The sequence below is a fragment of the Equus przewalskii genome, chromosome 16 (assembly GCF_037783145.1).
Source record: "Equus przewalskii isolate Varuska chromosome 16, EquPr2, whole genome shotgun sequence".
Classification (NCBI taxonomy): Eukaryota; Metazoa; Chordata; class Mammalia; order Perissodactyla; family Equidae; genus Equus; species Equus przewalskii.
In genome coordinates this window covers 35,333,898-35,355,369 of record NC_091846.1, presented here as the reverse complement: position 1 = coordinate 35,355,369, position 21,472 = coordinate 35,333,898, and the positions used below count along the sequence as shown (strand labels likewise).

Genomic DNA, 21,472 nt, shown 5'->3' with positions numbered 1-21,472 from the left:
TTCTGATGATTTTTATGGTTAAGAAGTTCCCTAATCATAAATGAGCTAATTTGCCACGTTAAATTTCTTTTAGTATTCCTTTTTGTTAATATTTACATTTAATTCTACAGTCACATGCAAGTTTTGTACGTGGTGTACAGATTTAGGTTGTATTCTCTCCCCATCAATTACTTATTATCTTGATCACATAGTTAATATATTTTTATGCTCTCGTGTCTACTACAGGGTTATCCTTTTATAATTCCATTAATCTCTGTCTATTACAATATCATTTAGAGCCTTAATTTCATCTTGTTCTTGGGATATTCAGGATTATACCTGTCTATAATTTCTAGCACTGTTATCACATATTTATGATGGTTTGAGTTCAGAAATGTGTGAATGAAGCTGGTGATAAGAATACAGACACTACCCTCGTTATTCATCTGTAGATGAGACATGGTATCCTCAGGAATCAGGAAGACAGTTTATTCCAGGAAAAAGGCAGATCATGTTTTCTGAGTCTTTTGAAAAAAATGTCTTTATGTGAAAATTTCTACAGACAAAATGACATAAGTTCAGCATATAAATTAGTGGGCTATTGGTAGCATGTTCTGAGGGTGTTTGAGAAGTTTCATCTCTCACTGGAGAGAAGAAATATACTAGTAGAATTTGGGGGAAACAGCATTAAATCTAATGCTGTGAAAATATCCGTATATGCCTCGGTAGTTTTTGAGAAGATCATTATGTTTTAACACTAGATATATGAAGTACCAAAAAGAAAACGTAAATAATGTTGGAATTCTCAGTAATAGCGTATTATCCCATCTAATCCATTTGGATAGTTTTGCATGAAAATTTGTATTTTCATATTCGATATTTAAGCTTTAGTTACATGCAAAGGCTATTTCTCTGGCATATTGTCTACAATATTTTTGAACAGTGAAGTGCTATTATTGCTTGCAAAAGTCTTAATGTACTGCTTAGCAGTTTTCTTAAGATATTTTTTGAACTACTTAGTGGGGCTGGGAGATATTCTACAAGCTAATAACACATGTTTAGACATATATGCACATATTGGGGCTTTATGGTTCTTGTCGTTCCAATGTGATATTTTTATAGGATACTAAACATACTTTTTTTTTTTAAATCACATGAAAACTGGCACCATTTCTATGATAGGCTAATAGCTAAGTGTTAAAAATCAACCTCAGGACCAGCATAATAATATAGGACTATTGTTTAAACACTAGTTCTAAAACTAGAGAAGGATATAGTATGCACTAATGAAAGTTTCTCACACAGTAATTATATGTTTAAAATCTCTCATTTTATGAATTATTTTTAATTTTACATATAGAACTATATCTCAAATTCTTTTCTTACCTTATACTCTTTTCCCCCCCCTCTTAGCAATTTTCCTGAGCTCTTTTCGGGTGCCATATGAGGAAATCAAAATGATGATATTGGAAGTGGATGAAACACAGTTGGCAGAGTCTATGATTCAGGTAAACAAACAGGCAGAGAGCTTAAATTCCAATATTTCATTGCAAGCTTCTCATTAAATAGAAATCTGTAAGTGAAGCAAAATTCTTAAACCAAATCATTCAACTGGAAAATCATTGCTGCATAATTAGTTTTAGCATAACTTCTGCGTTGCCAGGAGATGAAACTCTGCATCTTCTCTTAACTGCAAACTAAATATAATGCTATCAAAATGATTACATTTCAATTATTTTAAATCTGTTTCTGAAAGGCAGATTGTTTAATTTTACGTATATGTTTTTGTTTTTGCTACAGTTAAGACTAGTAATACGTTAATTTAAACTTATTTGTGTATTTTAGAGCATGTTTTTCTTAGGCTTATATGTCATGTAAAGGTGTATTATTATTTGGTATAGAAAATTGAGGGAGTTTTCTCTTTAGACTTACCTCTATTAACAACTCTTACTTGAGTCATTTGTGTTCCTATAATACTAGAAGTTGTTTGCGTAGTATTTTGAATTCATTCAGAAGGCTGGAAGACTTTTTAAATGGTTTCTGCTCATGCTATTTAAGGAATCCTAGTGTGGTGCCAGAGTTATTCGCTGAATTCCACATAAGATGTCCATAATGTGTATTTTGGTAAACTTGAAGTTGGAGAATCAAACCACAAATTATATAGTGAGAGAATATTATCTTCAGTTTACTCTTTTCAACAAATGATTAAAATTTTTCTAGACATTTTAGTCCATCAATAAATGGTATCCTTAAAAGTTGTTCTTGGTTTTGCCTCTCCTATCTTGTTTTCTAATATGGTGGTCATATAATCCTGTTAGTGATTTGTTGTGTGAGTCTCTGAGACTTATAAACCACCTAATTCAACAACTCTTCTTTCAGCATTTTTTTCTCCAGCAGTTTCTTTTTCCTAGGTTTTTGTCTGTCTTATTGTTGACTGTGTATGTGCCCTGTTGTTGGGGATAGATTCCAAATTCCTTAAAGAAAATTTTTCTATTTAATACATGTTTGTATTTTTTATAATACGTTTATTAAATATTTATGGAGTAGCTTTTAACTTGATACATGAATGTTTTGGATCGTGTGGCTTTTGTTGTACAGAGGTGGGGAAACAGTGTTTGCATTTTTAAATTCATGTCCAAAGAACATTCAGCTTCATATAATTTATTCATATATTAGTTTTCTCTTCTATAACAATTTGCCACAAATGTAGTGGCTTAAAGTAACACGAATTTATTTATTTTTATGTTTTATTTTTTATTTTTTTGGTTAGGAGGATTGGCCTAGAGCTAACATCTGTTGCCAACCTTTCTCTTTTTGCTTGAGGAAGATTGTCACTAAGCTAACATCTGTGTCAATCTTACTCTATTTTGTATGTGGGATGCTGCCACAGCATGGCTTGATGAGTGGTGTTGTAGGTCTGTGCCTGGGATCAAAACCTGTGAACCCCAGGCCGCCGAAGTGGAGCATGTGAACTTAACCACTATGCCACTGGGCTGGCCCCAACACAAATTTATCATCTTACATTTCTGTAGAACAAAAGTCTGGCATGGTCTTTACTGTGCTAAAGTCAAGGTGTTGGTAGCCTTGCACTACTTTCCACAGGTTTTAGGGAAGAGTCTGTTTCTCTGTCTTTCCCATCTCCTCATGGCTGCCCACATTCCTTGGCTCGTGGACACTGCCCTTCATCTCCCAAGCCAGCAATGTTGGATGTCTCTGTTCCTTTCTTTCATAGTCGTATCTTCCTCTCTCTCTACGGCTCTGTTTCCCTGTTCCACTTTTAAGGATATATGTGATTACATTGGATACATCCAGACAATCCAGGAAAATCTCCCTATTTTAAGGTCAGCTCTTAGAAACCTTAATTCCATCTGTAACCTTAACTCCCTTTGCCACCAAACCTAATATTTTAATAGGTTCTGGACATCTTGAGGGAGGTTGGGTCATTATTTTGCCTACAACACTTAATAAATATTAAATCGATTTTATGAAAATAAAAATCTTTGGATATATGCAAAGTGTTCATATATTCATTTAAAAAGAAGAATTTCATGCTGTTTGAAGTCTTATTTTTAGTTTTAAAAATATGTTCCTAATTGTAGAATGAAGAACTTCCTATTTTTGAACAGGGCATGGAAAAAGCATTACTTTGTAATAATTATCATTTTAGTGATTTGGCTTTGTTCACTGTCATTTTATTTTGGCGTATTTAGTTATTGATTTATATATAACAAGATTTCAGTAGTATGCCATTTTTGATGTCATTTTCCCTCCTCATTCTTTACCCATTTACCTTTGTCACATCAGTCGTCGTCATCTTTTTTTCTTTTTGGTGAGGAAGATTGGCCCTGAACTGACATGTGTTGCCGATCTTCCTCTTTGTGTTTGAGGAAGATTGTACCAGAGCAAACATCTGTGCCAGTCTTCCTCCATTTTGTACATGGGATGCCACCACAGCATGGCTTGATGAGCAGTGTGTGTGTCCACACTTGGGATCCGAACCCACAGCACTGGTCTGCCAAAGCGGAACATGCGAACTTAACCACTACAGCACTGGGCTGGCCCCACATCAGGGTTCTATTAATTAATTCATTTAGCAAATATTTTCTTGTGCCCACCTTGCACAGGCATTGTATTAGGCTCAATTAGACGTAGACTTTACCTTTTTGGAATTTATAGTTTGGCAAGGGAGGTGACATTTACATATAGAATTATAACGCAAGATAAATATGGCTATATTAAAGTTGTTTTAGAACTAGATAAGGTGCTAGGTGTGTGAATGTGTGGAGGGAAGGGTACTGAGAGATTGAATATGGTGTGGATATAGAAAAGGGCAGAGGGATTGTGTGGGTAATGTAGCGAGGAGCAATTATTCTGGCAGTAGTAATACCTTGAGCTGTGAGGGAAAAGCTGGGTGTGTGGGGGCAGCTATGACGAGTTTAGTTTGATAAGACCTTAGGATTTGTGATGGGATGGGAATCTTGGCAAAGGGAGAGACAAAGGAAGGTTGGGCCTGTACTCTTACAAAGCACCATAGTTTTATTACTTTAGGAAGCAGAAATAATGAAGTGAAAAATTAATAAATTTCTGATGAAAGTCTAAAAGTTAATTATATATTAACTAAAAATATTCAAAGGGATTTGATGGTCATCCAAAAGAATGCTGAAGACATTCAGAGGCCCAGTGTAATAAATAACTCAAATAATCCAGCTGTCAACTAGAATGATGGAAAGAAAACATAACCAAGTCTTTTGGTCTCAGGCAATTTTATGTGGGAAAATCATATATCTGTGATGTTTTTATTCAGTTGGTAGCATTAATAGTGAATAATTTTTTTAGGGATAATCTTAAATTGCCGCTTTTTCTTGTTTGTTTGTTTTTGGCCAGTCAACCAAGTTTTTATCCAAAGGTACACAGTGAGTTAAAAACTTGTTCTTTGATCTAACTACTTTGATATGTAATGTTCTCTAACAGCATTTTTAACTAATAACACCTTTGGGGGATTTTTTTCCCCCATAAATTTATATAGCATGATGTAGGCTTAATTATAGTTTGTACTTGCCCCTTGGCCTGTAGAGAATATACTGATGCTATAATCTGAGTTTGTGAGCACCAAATACTCTTTTTTTTTTCTTAACTTTAATATCAATACTCTAACTTGTTATAACACTATTAGAGTCAATTATATTTTGATACAGAAGTTCCATATAGACTTTATCCAAGGGACGGTTTAATCATTTGTTTTAACAGAAAAGCATAATTCTCTGTGTTCCCTTGGTCTTTCTCCATTGGAGGGTTTTTTGGGTCTAAGTGTGTGGTTTGGGAAAGCTTATGCATGGACAAAGGAGCAAGAACAACCAAATGAACCCGTGGTTTGTGGACTGCAAATGCTGCAGGCAAAAGGATGTTACAGCCCAAAGGATCTCTTTGTATGCTTTTATCTGCAAAGTATATCATTCTGTGTCTTCAATGCCTTTTCAGATTTTCTTTCACATCAGAAAATTTACTTTGTCTTTGTTTTAGAGAGAACTTCATTTTTATTATTAAAACCATAATCATGTTGGTTAGGTCTTGCAAGCACTGTCATTAAAATTCCCTTCATTTCTTTTCTATTCTTTCCCTTGCCTTTTAGTAGCAATATGATGATTTCTTTTATCCCCCTGAGTGAAGTGTTAAAATATATTTGGCTTTGCCTGAAATCTCTGACATTTAATTCCCTAAAGCTGAAATGTAATTGATCACATTTATCCAGGTGAGAAAGCTGTTCCTTTGGTATAGGTTGAATTCTTCTTTCTCAATTATGTAGCTAATCAAATAAACATTCAGTAGTGCTTGATTTGAATATATAATAACTCTGGATAGAGAAGAGGAAAGTGCTTTCAAGATGCAGAGACTGTAGCTTATGGCTTAGTATAAGGGAGGTTACCTAGAAATAATACTACAGATTAACTTCTTCACTGCTTTCCTTCCCATAGTTTATTGATAAATTTTCCTAGAACTCAAACACATTAAGTGAAGATATTTTCTTTTGGTTTTAATTTTTAGAACTTAATAAAGCATCTTCCTGATCAAGAACAATTAAATTCATTGTCTCAGTTCAAGAGTGACTATAACAACTTATGTGAACCCGAGCAGTTTGCTGTCGTGGTGAGTACTGTCTCTCAGAGGGAACTCTCTTTGGAGGGGATTTTTTATACTGTGCAAAAGCAGGGGAAAGACAATGTCCCACCTTGTCACATTATTATTACTCACAAACCTTTAATGTCCATCTTGCTTTTTTTTTAAACCTAAGGATATTTATGGGAAATTCTCTTGATTTAAAATATATATTGAAACTCTAGCCTTAAATTAAGTCCAAGGGGCTTTTAAAAACTATAAACATGATTTTTTATATTCTCCGTTTAATGTCCAAATGTAAAATGAAAACTGTATTCCTTGTGACTAGAGAGTATATTTATGATTTATTCTAGAGCTCTGTATTCCAGCATATTGTGAGAGTAGCTTCAGTTTCTCATCCTAATCACTCAGTTCAGTTCATCTCATATTTTAGACTCTGAAATTAGAAATATAGTCTCTTTCTTGGCAATGAGGGTGAAAAATGAATACTTTTAAAAAAAATCTTTGAGACACCTTGATAATCATCTTTTTCCAGCCTCCTGTTTTATAGACGTTGAGGTCTGAAGAGGTGAAAAGACTTGCCAGTGTTATATATTAGCTGTGTTGCAACTTAAAATTAAGATTTTTATCAAGCTTGCTTTCTCCTGCTTGTTCCCCCTATCATTAAATTATCATGTTGAGGTTGGTTACACTGAGTCATCATGACTATACTTTAAAATAGTGTTGTTTTATTTTTATATAAGATTTTTTTCCCTTTCATCTTCAATTATATTATAACTGACCTCCAGGGATGTGATGGAGCTGTATTTGGTATAATTGTGAAAATTTGAGTTGGCTCAGTAAATGGCTGTGTCTGCACACTGTATTTTGCATGTTGCAGGCATTTGCTGTTAACCTCCTTCCTGTCTCTTCATAAACTCATTCTACTCAGCCCTGCCTGCAGCCCCTTCCCCCTCTCCCTGACCCAAGTTCACAAAGCTCTGAATAGAACACAGAAGATGAAAAAGCAGTGTTTCCTATTTGCAGTCTTATAATTTTTATTATACAATTTTTTAACTTATTGTCTTTACAAAAATGTTTTTCATTTTTTTTTTAATCCAATTCTCCAGGGCACTCTTTTCTCCTATCCTTTTTTTAAATTTCTTTTTTCTGTCTTGCCTTGCTTGCTTTATTTTCTGTTACCTATCACTTTGTTTTTCCTTTGATCCCCATTTGATGCTCTGCTTGCAATGTCTTCCATATGAGAATAAGTGAATAAGGGAGAATTTGCATTAAATTTTTAACCACAGACTACTTAGAGTTTTGGTTTTTGCCCATCCTTTTTGAGTCTTGAATGAGAATCATAAAATGTAAAATTATAATTTTGAAATATTTCCCATGCACATTACAACTGAAACACAAGCTTACATGAAAATGTCTATTTCACAAGTAACTTTTTATGTTGCATATCATCACAGAAGAGATTTATGATGATTCCCATATTCTAGTGATTGTCACAGAAGAATGAGCTCAAACTTGCAGATATTTTAGGTTTATTTAAAATAGCCAGGTTATGCCCTCCTTTGAAAATCTAGAGTCTACATCAAAAGATCTATGATTTACAAGCATTGTACTTGTAGGGGTCAGAAAGTTAAAACAACTATATTTCCAGATACCAGGGCTAGAGGTTATAGTTTTGGTTTTAAGATAGAGATAGGCCACTTCTGTTTCAGGACATGTCAATTCAAACTTGACTTTGAATACACACATTCAATGCCAGGTCATACTTGACTGCAAATGGAATATAATGTGGAAAGAGGAATGCTGTTGAAAAACATCTGCTATGGACAATATGAACAGTGCTTTACCATCTGTTGATTATGAATATTCTTGAACGCATTGTTTTAAGTTCTGGTTTGTGTGGTACTAACACTTTAAAATATAGTTTTTTTGGTGAAGAAAGGAGAAAGTAAGTTGAGGGAAAAATGAGAACTTCTTACATTCTTTCTTTTGTCAAATAGTAACGTTCTTCAACTTTACCTTTTTCCATTTTAACTTTTCACCATTCCCAGTCTGGCTCGCCCTACTCCTTACTCCCTCCCTCCAAATGAAGGGAAATTTGCTTAAAGTTGCAAACAGTACTTGAGAATTACCAAAAAGAGTGTGTGGAACAGTGTGGAATGCCTGAAACTTTTTGTTCTTTCTGAAATAAAAGCTCCATTTTAAGTTTGCTAATTCAATAAGGAGTCATATGTTTTCAATTTATCAACATGATATAAATAATAGAATAATTGGGTGGTTTTAGGAAATTGATTATAATTGGCATGCATATTTCTGTAAGATTTCCATAACACTAAGTTTTACTTTCAATGAAACAATGAAAGTACATTTGCATCCAAGATGGGCAATTAACTTGAGGGAAACTAACTGCAGATTCCTTCAAGACTTTTATCTTAAAGGAAAACATTTACTTTTTAACTAATCCTAGATTCAAAGTACTCATCATTTCTGCCTGAAAAATCACCAGAGTCTGCATGCGGGGAATAGTCAGTTTGGGGATAACCTTTGCTCCTCCCCACACTGAGCTAGGGCCAAAGCTTCCCTTTTCATTTAATTTTCACCATACAAAAACTTGCTCTTAGCTCTGTTTCAACTTCAGGCTCTCTAGACTGATATTATGATTTCTGGCATTGTTTTTATTTTAACAACAATCAGTTAAAACTTGACAGTTGTTACTTGCCAGTCAGTTTAACTTTATTTTATCCAATTATGTAAATTCATTAATTTGATTCATGTGAATTACAGATTTCTCAGAAAGGTGTGTTCTGTTTAAACAAACATCCAAATTTGATACAATGGCTAAATTCACCACAGTTGTTTGCATTATATAATCAACTTTAGTTGTACACAAGAATTATGTAAAATAATGAATAAAAAGCAGCTCTACCAGGACATTGGTGTTAGTTTATGTTATTTTCTCTTTAAATGAAAGGCAGTGTGCAAAAGCAGCACATCCAAAATGTTAGTAACCAGTGTTAGTTACAGAGCAATTAGAATATATAAAATATAACATGTAAATTAAAAATATGTTTTACTTTTATCGTATATTTCTTACGTACGACTTTCCAGACCTCTATGTCCCCTACAGTGTGGTATACAAATGTGCTATTCAGAAATATTATGGTAATATCCATTAAATCATATGTCCTTGAAGGTTTCTTTCAACCACTATTTGATATATCTATATTCTCTCCAGGTTTGCTGTAATAGACTATCGTATCCACTTTTGTTTCTCCCTCGAAGTTGGAAGCAAAATTCTTTAATGTTGATACTATTTCTATTCCTAAAAAAATAATCTTAAATGTGAGAATACTAGATCTGGATACTTTTATGGGTACCAAGGGTTTAGTCATTGATGTATTATTTCTAGTAATTCAGCATCTTAAGGTCTTGAACGAATTCTCCTTGTAGTCCTTATGACTTGGGCACTGGCTGATTTGAGCAGGACAGTTGTCAAAGTGTTCTAGAGCTGGCCCTATCCCTGCGTTGTAGTCTAGTTGTGCTGGTGACGTGGTGGTGGGTGGGCTGGTATCTTTTAGAATTGACATCCAGTGCTATGAATTCAGGGCCTAATAGTTTAATGATACTATAGACTTTTGTTTTTGTAGCTGATTATAGTGTATTTATATGTCCTCTGTTTTCTGGGAGAAACACATTAGCAAATCTGAACAAGCTGTCATTTAATGCTGAGAGACTAAGGGTTCTGGTCAAATGCTACTTTAGGGGGGTGCTCTGGGAGGTGGTCCATTTCTGTCTTATTTTGTGTGACTTGAAATGGATGAACCACTTGGCATTCTGATTTTATTTGTTGGTTTACGTTCTGGGCAGAGGACACTGAGTACTGACTGACATGCTTAATTTGAAATATTCTTTTCCCTGCACAGTCCAGGACAAAACTTTTTTTGTTGAGAAATCAGTTTCTATTTGGCATGCCTAGTAGCTTCATGCTTTATTCAACTTAATTTTCTATCAATATGATTAAGAAATGAAAACATATTTCTTAGGAACTCTCAATCATTGAATCAATTGCCTGTCTCTTTTCTCGGATTCCTTCCTTCTCTCTTCAGCCCCAATACCTCCTCTTTCATCCTCCCAAAATATTGCCTATTTACCAAAGGTTGGTTGCTATTGAGTAGAACCTGATTTTAGTTGTATGACTGCATCTCGTACATTTGCAGTGTTTCTTTGATCAATAAACCATTAGGTAAAATCACTGTGCTCACAGTGGCATGGTTTAACCATGTGAGAAATAAGATATGTAAATATTCAATGGGATCAGAAGATTAGCTCAAGTTTGAAAAGAGGTCTAAAATTTGCATTTTAAACTTGATGCACTAGACTTTCTTTGATTAAAAATTCTAGGTTTTTGAGTATTTGTCTCCGTGTTATTTAATTCTGTTAAGCAGCTGTTCTTCAAAGGAATCAAACGTTTATAGGAAGATTGAATTGAACAAATGTCCTGTTTGTGTACTGTATTTTGATCTGCCACCATTTGGTGTCACTGTAGGGCAGGGCTTTTAAACTTTGTTCAGTAGAGGGCTCCATTATTTTTAATCAAAAAATGTTGTAGGAAGTTCATGCATATTTCTGTGCATTCAAAATGCCTCATTTTAAAATGCACCCTAATATTCTTGTTGTAAAACATTCAAATAACATATAAAAATATTGAATACAAAGTGGAAGTTCCTTGTCTCCCACTACCTCATTGCATTCTATACAAATGATCGTTTTTAACGTTTTGTTGAACTCCCAAATCCATTTCTTAGTATTTACAAATGTATGCACATTTCGTGTGCACATTTAAAAAATACATTATTCTGTAACTTTTCAGCATAAAATATATTTCAGAAATTTTTTTCATGATGCACTGCACTGTTTTTGAAATCTTATGTGCTATTTCATGGTCTGTACTATGACTTTTTCTTTTAACCATGCCCTTAGTGAGGGATCATTAGTTCTTGTTTTGCCCTGGGTTTTAAAAAAATAATTCTGTATACATCTTTCTATATGTATTTGAAGGCAGTGTATATAGCAGTTATGAGCATGGACTCTGGGTTTAAATCCTAGATTGACCTTACTAGCTGTATGATTTGGGGTATTCATTTTTTTGGACATCACTTTCCTTCTTTATGAAATGGGACTGTATGAGTTTCTATTGCTGCTGTAACAAATTACCACAAACTTAGTGGCTTAAAAGAACAGAAGTTTATGTTATAATTCTGGAGGTCAGAAGTCCAAAATACACCATCAGTGCTGTATTCCATCTGAAGGCTCTAAGGGGGAATTTATTTCCTTGCTTTTTCCAGTTTCTAGAGGATGCCCATATTCCTTGTTCATGGTCCAGGATCACTCTGACTTCTGCTTTTGTCATTGCATCTCCTTTTCTGACCCTCTCCTCCCCTCTTATAAGGACACTGGGGTTATGTTGGGCCTACCAGGATAATCTCCCTGTCTCAAGATCCTTAGTTTAATCACGTCTGCAAAGTCCCTTTTGCCATGTAAGATAACATATCCAAAAGTTTCAGGGATTAGTTTGTGGCCATGTTTGGGGGAATCATTATTCTGCCTACCACAGGGACAATAATAGTGCCTACCTCCATCTCATTATTCTGAGTATTAAACAAATTGCTGTAGTGAATATGTGTAAATCATCTTATAATCATAAACTCACTATAAAGGTTAGCTTCTGTTTTGGGTATTGTTATGTCTCTAGGAAAGAGTCCCAGAATTTGAATGGCTATACCAGAAACTATTTTTATTCTTTATAGTTACTGCCAAATTGTCCTTCCAGGAGGCATGTCAATTTACACTTTTATGAACAATATACTTGAAGATTCTTTTTCTTACACCATCACCAATACTTAATATTACCTTTCCTTTTTCAGTTGATTTTTTTCTTTATATTTCCTGATTATTAAATTTCTTCTTAGTATTGCCTATTAGTGTCTTTTATTTTCCTATTATATATTTTTCCTTATTGTTTATAGGAACTCCTTATATCATCTATATGTTACTGCTTTGTAAATACTTGCAATTTTTCTCATGTGCCTCTCATTCGTCTTTCAGCTTTTATTTATGATGTCTACTGTACCTTGTGTTTTTGAAGTTTGGGTTTAAAAGTGAATTGAGATACACAAGACCCATGTTACTCACTGATGGGAATGTGTCCTGTGTATTGGGACAAACTTTGTCTTGGTACCTAATAAGAGCATGGGAAATCCAGATTGATTGATTAAATCTTTAGTTATAAGGAACATCTTGTAAAGATGTAAAATGAAGAGTGAAATGCCAGTGAATATCCTTTTCACTGGCTCCCTAAAATCCTTCAGTTGCTCCTCATAACTTTTACATGGATGTTGAAATTCTTAGACTAGTATTAGGCCTTTAAAAAAAAACAACAACTTCATTGAGGTGTAATTGATGTACAATAAAATGCACATATTTAAAATGTAGAACTTGATTCATTTTGACATGATTACAACCATGAAACCATCACCATAATGAAGGTAATGAACATACCCATCACCCCAAAATGTTTCCTTTTCCCTCAGGCCTCTCTGTTATCCGCTCCCTCCTACCCATCCACCTAGCATTTGGTCTCTAATAAAGCAATTCCTGCCATCCCCTCCTACCTCTTGTCTAACTTTTCCCCTGTTCATCTTTTCTCAACAACTTGCTGTGTTCTGTAGGCACTGTGCTCAGGCCTGTTAATATGCTTCCTTTCCCCGTTCTTTTGCTTTGAGAAAGCCTGCTCTGGAATGCTTTCCCTAGCACTTCTGTTATTCCCTACAAAATCCAGTATCCTTCCTCTTTGTTACCATAATGCCCTGTCCATACCTCTAAATGGCTCTTATTATCCTAAATATAGTGTTATTTTACACGTCAGTCTTCATTTATGCTCAGAAGTTTTTGATGGGCTGGAGTGTGTCATGCTCGTGTTTATATTCCCAACACATGACACAGCTTCCAGCATGTAGTGGAAACATGATATTGGCTAAATGAATGTATGAAATAAGGAAGAGATGAACAGAAAGGAGGGAAAATATATAGCAAGAACAATAAAAACAAAGTTTGAAAATTTTTTTAAGGTTCACAGCAAAATTAGGGGGAAGGTACAGAGATTTCCCATAAACTCACTCCCCCCCCCCGCCCCGCCATGCACTGCCTCCATATTATCAACATCGCTCACCAGAGTGGTACGTTTATTACAATTGATGACCCTCCATTGGCACATCATAATCACCCTAAGTCTATAGTTTGCATTAGAGTTCACTCTTGGTATTCTACATCCTATGGATTTGGACAAATGTTATAATGACATATATCTATCACTGTGGCATCATATAAAGTATTTGCATTTCCCTAAAACCAATATTTTTTTAAATCACTTTTTAAAATAAAAATCAGTATTTGAGATAATTATTTAAAGTTTTCTTAAAATGAATCTCTAGAGAATGACTTCTCTGTAGGTGAGAATGGCTCAATTCAAAAGTAGACCAAGTAACCAACACTTCTGAGCATGAAAGTCTGAATTTACACTTAAAAAAAAAGTAGAACAGGGGCTGGCCTGGTAGCACAGCGGTTAAGTTTGCATGTTCTGCTTCGGCGGCCTAGGGTTCGCCGGTTTGGATCCCGGGTGCAGACCTATGCACTGCTTGTCAAGCCATGCTGTGGTAGGTGTCCCACATAGAAAGTAGAGGAAGATGGGCATGGATGTTAGCTCAGGGCCAGTCTTCCTCAGCAAAAAGAGGAGGATTGGCGGCAGATGTTAGCTCAGGGCTAATCTTCCTCAGAAAAAAAAAAACCCGTAACCATCCTATGTGATTCTGCCACTTAACTTGTACACTTGTCACAGTATTTGACTGTTCTCCTGATACCACACCAGCGTTAGACTTGGGAAATGATCCTTCTTTAACTCAGAAGACCATGTTGTTTAAGTCTGAGAATACTCAGTGTACCCTATACAGTACTTCTTTTGGTATTCAGTGGTTTTATTTTCTAAAAGGTGCTGGAGAAATTGTGATTTGATGTAAGAATCATGGCTTATGGAAACACCTTCAGAAAAGACTGAACAAGATAGATGAGGAAGCTGAAAGAATATCTCCACTGAGCCATCGCTGTCCCAGACTAAATGCCTCCAAGTCTTTCTTTCATTCCTTAGGTGTTGATTATTTCAAATGCTTTGCAAAGGTCCAGATATAAAATCACTCATGTTTCACAGATTATCTCTTTAAAACTTAACAAAAGACATGGAGTTAGTATGATATAATTTCTTCTTCAAGAACTCTTTTTGGCTTCTTGTAATTACTACTTCCTTTTCTCATTAATAATTCATCTTCGCTCTTGTCTGTCAATGAGAAAAATCTTGCCAATCTCTCCTCCTGGAAAATAGAAGTTCTGTTCATCTTCTGTTGTTTTTTGGTACCTGTCCACTTGTCCAAGATCTCTCAGATTTCATGATGCTTTAGATAGCAATCTCATCTGCAAATCTTTCACTACCTAGGGAGGACATTTGTTTAGAATAATAAACTATTATGACTGTGTTCAGAGCTATTTACATCTTAGAGGTCTGCTCGTCTTAATATCATAAGCATTCAGCTGTTAATCGGTTATTCTTGTCACTTTTCTTTGCAACCTTCTTGATCTGCTTCTACCAGTTTCCAGGACTTAATATAGGCTCACTAGCACAGATGGGTTTTCTTTCACCTAGTTCAGGGCTTATTAATTTAGCTTGCTTTTGCTTATCATTGATTTGTAGCCTAAAATTCTTCAGACATTTAATACTTCTATAATTTTTCTTATAGTCTGATTTCTGCTTTCCATCTCCTTCAGCAGTCTGGGTCAAAATAGTCACGATGCCATTTGAATTTTTAAACTTTTAGAAATTTTGTTGGTTTAAGTAGTTAAAATCACTTGTCAGCTGAAAAATATCTTTACCTTGCACATCCTATTATTTTCTCTGAAGATCTTATTTTCCTCACAGATTTCTTAATTCTTCCTACACATGACACGATGGAGGTAGACATTGACAAAACTCTTAAAAGGGCTTTTACATCTTTTCTTTATGTGTTTAACAGGTAGTATAAAATAATTTGTAACAGATTTATCGATTTAAATGAATATACTAAAATTCACAGAAGATTAGAGGCTTTTTGATGGTTGAACTTAACATGGCTTCACTGCTGATAGATCGAGTATATTTAAGTACCTTTCTAATATTGATTTGACTCTCATTAGATGATTCTAAGGGAAATGGCTCCAGGTAGCAACTATTCTATTAATGTAGGTGTCAGTCTTTTGGTGTTACAGGGCCTTGGATTGCCAGATATTTTATGGATGAACTTAGACCTTGAGATTATGTTGATAACTATACCACTGTCCGATACGTTCTATTTGAATATCTTGTGTCCTTGGTTCAGCAAAGGTTCACTCATTCATTCATTTATTCGACAAATATTTATTGAACACCTGCTATGAGCTGGGTGTTGTTCTAGGCTCTGAGTTTACTGCAATAAACATGTCTCTTTCTTCTTCTTGGTCCTACCTTTTAGTTGAGTTTAGTAACAGTATACACATAAACAGAAATTTAATGTAATATTAAGTAATAAACACTCCTCAGGAAGTGGTGGGCTGAGGGTAGCATATGTGTGCGTGATTAATATAGTTAGAGAGGGCCTCTCTGAAGAGGTACTGTTGGAGCAGAAGTCTGAGTGACTTTAGTTAGCTGTCTAACTATCTTGGGGAAGCATGTTCTAGACAGAGGAGACCAGAAGCACCAAGGCTTTGAGTGACAAGTGAGTTTGGCACAATTGAGGCCAGTAGCTGTGGCAAAGTGAATGAGGGGGAGGGAGACTAGAGGTAACATTAGTGAGGCCTCCAGGAACTTGCAGCCGTGGTGTGAGGCATGTGGACCTTACTCTAAGAAAGCCATCAGAGAGTTTTAAACAAAGAAGTGAAATAATCAGATTGATGCTTTAGATTTAGATCTATTATTCTGGTGGCTATTTGAGGAACAGGTTGTGGGATGGGAGCATAAATGGAAGCCAATGGCCAGTTAACATGCTATTACAGTGATCTAATTATTAATGTGACAAATAATTGGGGCCTCACAGACTGGATGGCAGTGTCACTGGTGAGAAGTCATTAGAGTCTGCATATATTTTGAAAGTAGAGGAGACAGGATTCCTCATAGATTGGATTTAGGGGGTGAGAGGAGTCAAGGATGGTTCCAAAGTTCTTGGCCTGTGCAGTTAGAAAGATAGAAGTTTCTGTTTACAGAGATGAGGAAAAGACTTGAAAGAGAAGCAGCTTGTGGGAGGGAAGATCACTTGAAATGTCTGTAGACGTCCAAGTGGACCTATGAAGCATGCAGTTGGGACGTGAGCTGGGAGTTCAGGGCTGGAGGAATAGATAAATGCCACAATAGGTGGGATTTACAGCTATGGGACTGAATGAGATCACCTAGGGAGTGAAGTAGAAATGTAACACAGGAAGCAGTCAAGGGCAAGGGGAAATATGCAAACCTTACTGTTTTTCTCAGTCTTTTCCCTAGAGTGGGACTCATCATCAGCATGGTTTTATTTGTTTCTGCTGCTACCACCTCTCTGAGGAAAATTGCCATCCCTGGTCTAGGGAATTGTACAAGGTGATTTTATAATATGACACTATTGCAGTTTGTTTCAAATGCGAAGCAAGAGCAGGAGTGAGAGGGCTGTTTGGCATTTGTAGGATATAATTCATCAGGGATCTTTGGAAAGAAGCTATTGGTCATGAGAATATGTGTCTGTGGAAAGAAAGAAAAAACTACTTTTGCTGTCGTAGGACAGAAAATGGAGTTATCTCTAATACATCATCATAATAAATGCATTGTGCCTATATTACGACCTAAGATAAAGTTAAAATGCCAAAAGTGTGCAAGCCTATTTCTTGATAAAATAACTCGTTTAATCAAGGGATTGAGTGCATTTAGTTCAAATCTACATCAAAATAGTAATATCAAATCCTGCCATTAAGAGGAAAAATCACTCACATACTACCAATTGTGTTCTCAGTGGAGTGGGAGGATAAGTGGAATTGAACTCTGAATGAATTCTCTTATGAGCTTTTGTTACTCTTGTTCCCTTGAAATTAGTAGAATGTCAGCTATATTAAATAACTGTGCAGTTCCTTAATTTATTAGAACTAATAAAAACACAGCATGATCAGAATAATATGCTATTTCATTGAGTCGCTGACTCTGATGAGCTTCTCAAAAAGTTTGAATTTTCAACTGTGATTTATTTTGATCTTCCCCATGTTTTTCACTTTGACGTAAAAGGTACAGAATTTTGCTTGTGTTTTATATAACGTACATGTAAAAAGCATGAAAGAATTTGATAATATTAAGAAATAATATCTACCTCAATTTATCTTTAACACAGTCTGTTCTTAACATAACAGCTAGTGACTTAAGTCAGATAATATTCTGTGTCTGCCTGTAACCATCTGGTGGCTTCTTACCTGAGAGGAAAATCCTAAATCCTCGCAATTGTTGACGAGGCTCTACATAATCTGCCACTGCCTTGGTGTTTCTTACCTCATCTTCTACCACTCTCCCCTGGCTAACTTAGCTGTAACCACATGACCTCTGTTCTGTTCTTCAAACATGCCAATTACATTCTTGGGGGTTTTATACTTGCTCTTGGGGGTTTTATATTTACTCTTTACTTTCCTTGGACCTTGCTTCCTCCAGATAACCAAATGGCTTGCTCCCACGTCCTTCCGTCTTCTGTTCGTATGTCAACTTCTGGAGGGCTTCTCTGAGAACTTTGTTTAAAACTGCATGCCCAGTTGCCCACAGCACATCTTTCTCTCTTCCCTGCTTATTTTTTCCCAAGTACTCATATTCTCATTTACTGTATTGTGTTCTGTCCATTAACCTGCCTATTAGTCTATCATAACAATGTCCATGAGAGCAGGAATCATTCTCTCTGGTATCTATTGGTGAATTCCTAATGTCTTGAGTAATAATCTCGCATTTAATAAGTGCTCAATAAATATGTGATGAATACATAACTTTCCCTAAGGTACTTTATGATTTATTTTAGATCCTGAAAAGCTGGAACCATTTTCCTACTATTGAAACATGAATCGAGGCTAAAACAACTTCATCTTGGTATTCCAGATTGCTTCAAAAATCCTTTATTGCACTTCTAGTCTAATTAGACAGATTTGGGTTTGAATTCTTAATTTACCATATACTGGCTATGAAACTTTGGACAAGTTTCTTAACACTCCTCAATTTAATTTTCTTTCTTTATAAAATGCATGTGAATTTAGAACCTATCTCATTAGGTTGTGGTGAGGTTTAAAGGAGAGCATGCATGTGTGTAGTCAATAATAAGTGCCCAATTATGTTAGCTGCTATTATTATCATCATATTTTTATTTTGAATGTTTTCTTCTCATCTGTCTTGATCAAATTCAGGACCCACTTTCTTTCTTTGGAGCCATTTCCTACTTTACAGTTAGAATTTTCTCTCCCATTGTGCTGGGAACCTCTAGCATATTTTATATACGTGCTTTTGCTCCCATTGCTGTTTTAAGAGTTACTCTCTTAGTGTTATGGACAACCTCATAATTCTAGATCCAACATAAGTCCTTTCATTTCTCATGTTGTATGTTCTCGACCTGGGGCAGCATTTCACCCTGTTTGCTTTATCCACTTTCTTGCTTTTCTTTCTTCTGGTTCCCATGTGCTTCTTGTGTGACTACTTCCCTGGCTCTTTTCTCATTTCTTCTAACACTTAAATCAGCATCTTACATTCTGTCCTTTCCTCTCATTCCTTTTAATACCCTCCTCTCTCAATGATTACATCCACCCCAAAATTACTTACTAGTAGCTCCCTTTGAACAATTTTTAATTCTTTCAGAATTTTTTCACTTTGGCTTTTAAATACATACTTTAATCCCTTACAAAGAAGCAAAAGGGATGAGTTAGGGGTGATACATAAAGGTAAGTACTGACTGATGAACATTTCAGTTATGATCAATTATCATGACTCTCAGATCTTATGCTGAGACACCATTCTGGAGTATTTGTTTTCTGTTCATGGGAACAGCTGTCCAGAATAGAATTCAAATTACTGAAAAACTGATAAGGATACTCTTCTCTTCTATATTAGTTGCATGTGTTGGAGCCAGAATTATGAGCTAAAAGGTTTTTACTTCTAGCTCTCTGACTAGGTATATCCAACTGAGGACCTTAACCTTAGGAATCCCCTGAAATTGAAGTCATCCAGTTGCATACAATAACAGCTTGATGGTTATTATAGAAAGTGTGCTCAAGGACAAAAAAAAAGATTCTACAAGTTCATGTTAACTATATGCGATATTCCAAAACAGCAGGTTAGCCTTCTGCTTGTAAATCATCTCATGCAATGGGAGAGCTAGAGGTGATTAAGATCTTGCTCTATGTTAGTGTAGTCTGATTATTGTCTTAATATGGTATCTGAGACTTGTTACACTTAGAAGATGAGAGTTTGGATAACAGGAGCAGGAAGCGAGATTAATTTTGGAGTGTCAGGTCAGTGACATAAGTATTGCACCAATTGAGCAACTGTGGAGCAGCCAAGTAATTACATGACCGGTACACTATTTGACTTTTGTACAGTGATGTACAGTTCACAAAGTATGTTTATATACATTTATCTGATAGATCCCTCACAAAAGCCCCTTAGGGTTGCAAGAACTGAAACTCCTATAGAATTAGGTGACTTAACCAGGAAGCCTCACACCTCATAAATAGAAGAGGATTCAAATGCAGGATTTCTGACTCCGTATTTCCATGTTGTGTTTTGTCTCCACTGTATCATGTGGTTTCTAGACATGAGCCTTGGTCTACTGGCAAAGAAGTGGATGGATACAGGAGGTGGAAAAAAGGCAGATGAATGCAAAAGGAAAGATTTTTAAAGATAAGACTTGAGCCTACTTTGTGTTTTAGCTCAAGACCAGTTCTATCTCGGCTTTTCTTTACAAAAACCAAATACTAACCATTTTTTATCTTCAGAAACTCAGGGCCCAATAGGAGGGAAATCCTCCGTCTTTCCTTGAAGAGCCTGGTGAGTGTAGATGTTTCTGGAAAGTGAACTACCTTGTCTGGCTCGTTACTCTTTGTGCCTGACCACTGACTTCATTTGAGAAGCCTTTCCCTCATTTTTTGTCCCCTGGTTGACAGGGAACTGGAACTCTGATGCTAAAGATAACGGCTCTTGAAAACTTCTGAGATACCCAGAAGCAATTGTATAAAGTTTTATTTAACTTAATTTGCAATGTGGCTCCTGGGACAGAGGGTGGCGGTGTTTTAGTCCTGCATTTATTCGGTTCGTTATAGTACTTGTCTGACGTTTTTTCCCCCTCTTAGCTTATATTTTTATTTTGTATTGAATTGTATGTTTCATTAAACATCCTTATCTTTCATACCAGACTTGGCTGTTTTGAAAGGATAAATGTGTTTGTTTTCTTCTCTCTAACATTGGGTCAAGTTTCCTGTCCTGCAACTCAGCTATTATCCATTATTACTGCTATTTTTCTTTCTTTACCAAGGATGCCAATTTTGTATCCAAGTCCACATATTATATTTATTTAAGGGATGGGCTAGGAAACAGCCAATGTGATTTTTTTCCCCCCTTTAGTGAAAAGTTAGTGTTAATTTATGTACCACCAGCATCACCCCTACCAAATCATTTGACGTATTATTATAATTTTTCCAAATTCCTATCTGCTAGGAAAATCTTATTCTCTTTGTGTATGTGTATATGTATGTATCCTGTACCACATATAGTGCATTGACTTATGTTTATACACTAAATAGTTATGATTTAGTATAAATTTTAATATGTTCAAGAGTTTTCAGAGTTTGTGGCTTTATGCTGAAACTGTGATTGGACCAGTATTTATTCTATCAATTCTTTGTTCATTGATGTCACATTATGTGTTTCTTCCTATAGTAACTATGTGACATTATTGGAGTTTTATGCTATGGGCAAGTAGAGTCTTTCTATCCTACTTTATCAATGTTTTCTTTGTAAGTAGCTCCCCTTGGAACACTAGCCACAGTAAAGCACCTAAATCATTCTGATCAATTGAATGCCAGTATGTTCTGAAAGGATTTAAGCTTCCAGCAGCTTTTGTATTATAGATTTCCTTGACACTATCTTTGTTTATGCTTTTCCTAAGTTCTGACCCAGAGTTTTTTTAAAACGTTCTATATTTTGAGTGTAATTAAGAGAAATCTAGTTCAGTTAGCTTCATGACAATCCATTGCTTTATTGCTTAATTGTCTGTTTTCTGTTCTATTCTCA

At 35.5% G+C, this 21,472-nt stretch overlaps 1 protein-coding gene across 3 annotated transcripts in view; it reads left to right on the top strand.

Annotated features, from left to right (window-relative positions):
• Positions 1–21,472, top strand: part of DIAPH3 (diaphanous related formin 3) — a 484,563-nt gene that overhangs the window by 232,748 nt on the left and 230,343 nt on the right. For all 3 annotated transcript variants that reach the window (XM_070578871.1, XM_070578869.1, XM_070578872.1), the window contains 2 exons: positions 1,393–1,487; positions 6,022–6,123. In XM_070578871.1, the coding sequence (XP_070434972.1) occupies positions 1,393–1,487; positions 6,022–6,123 (197 nt within the window). The remainder of the gene's footprint in view (positions 1–1,392; positions 1,488–6,021; positions 6,124–21,472) is intronic.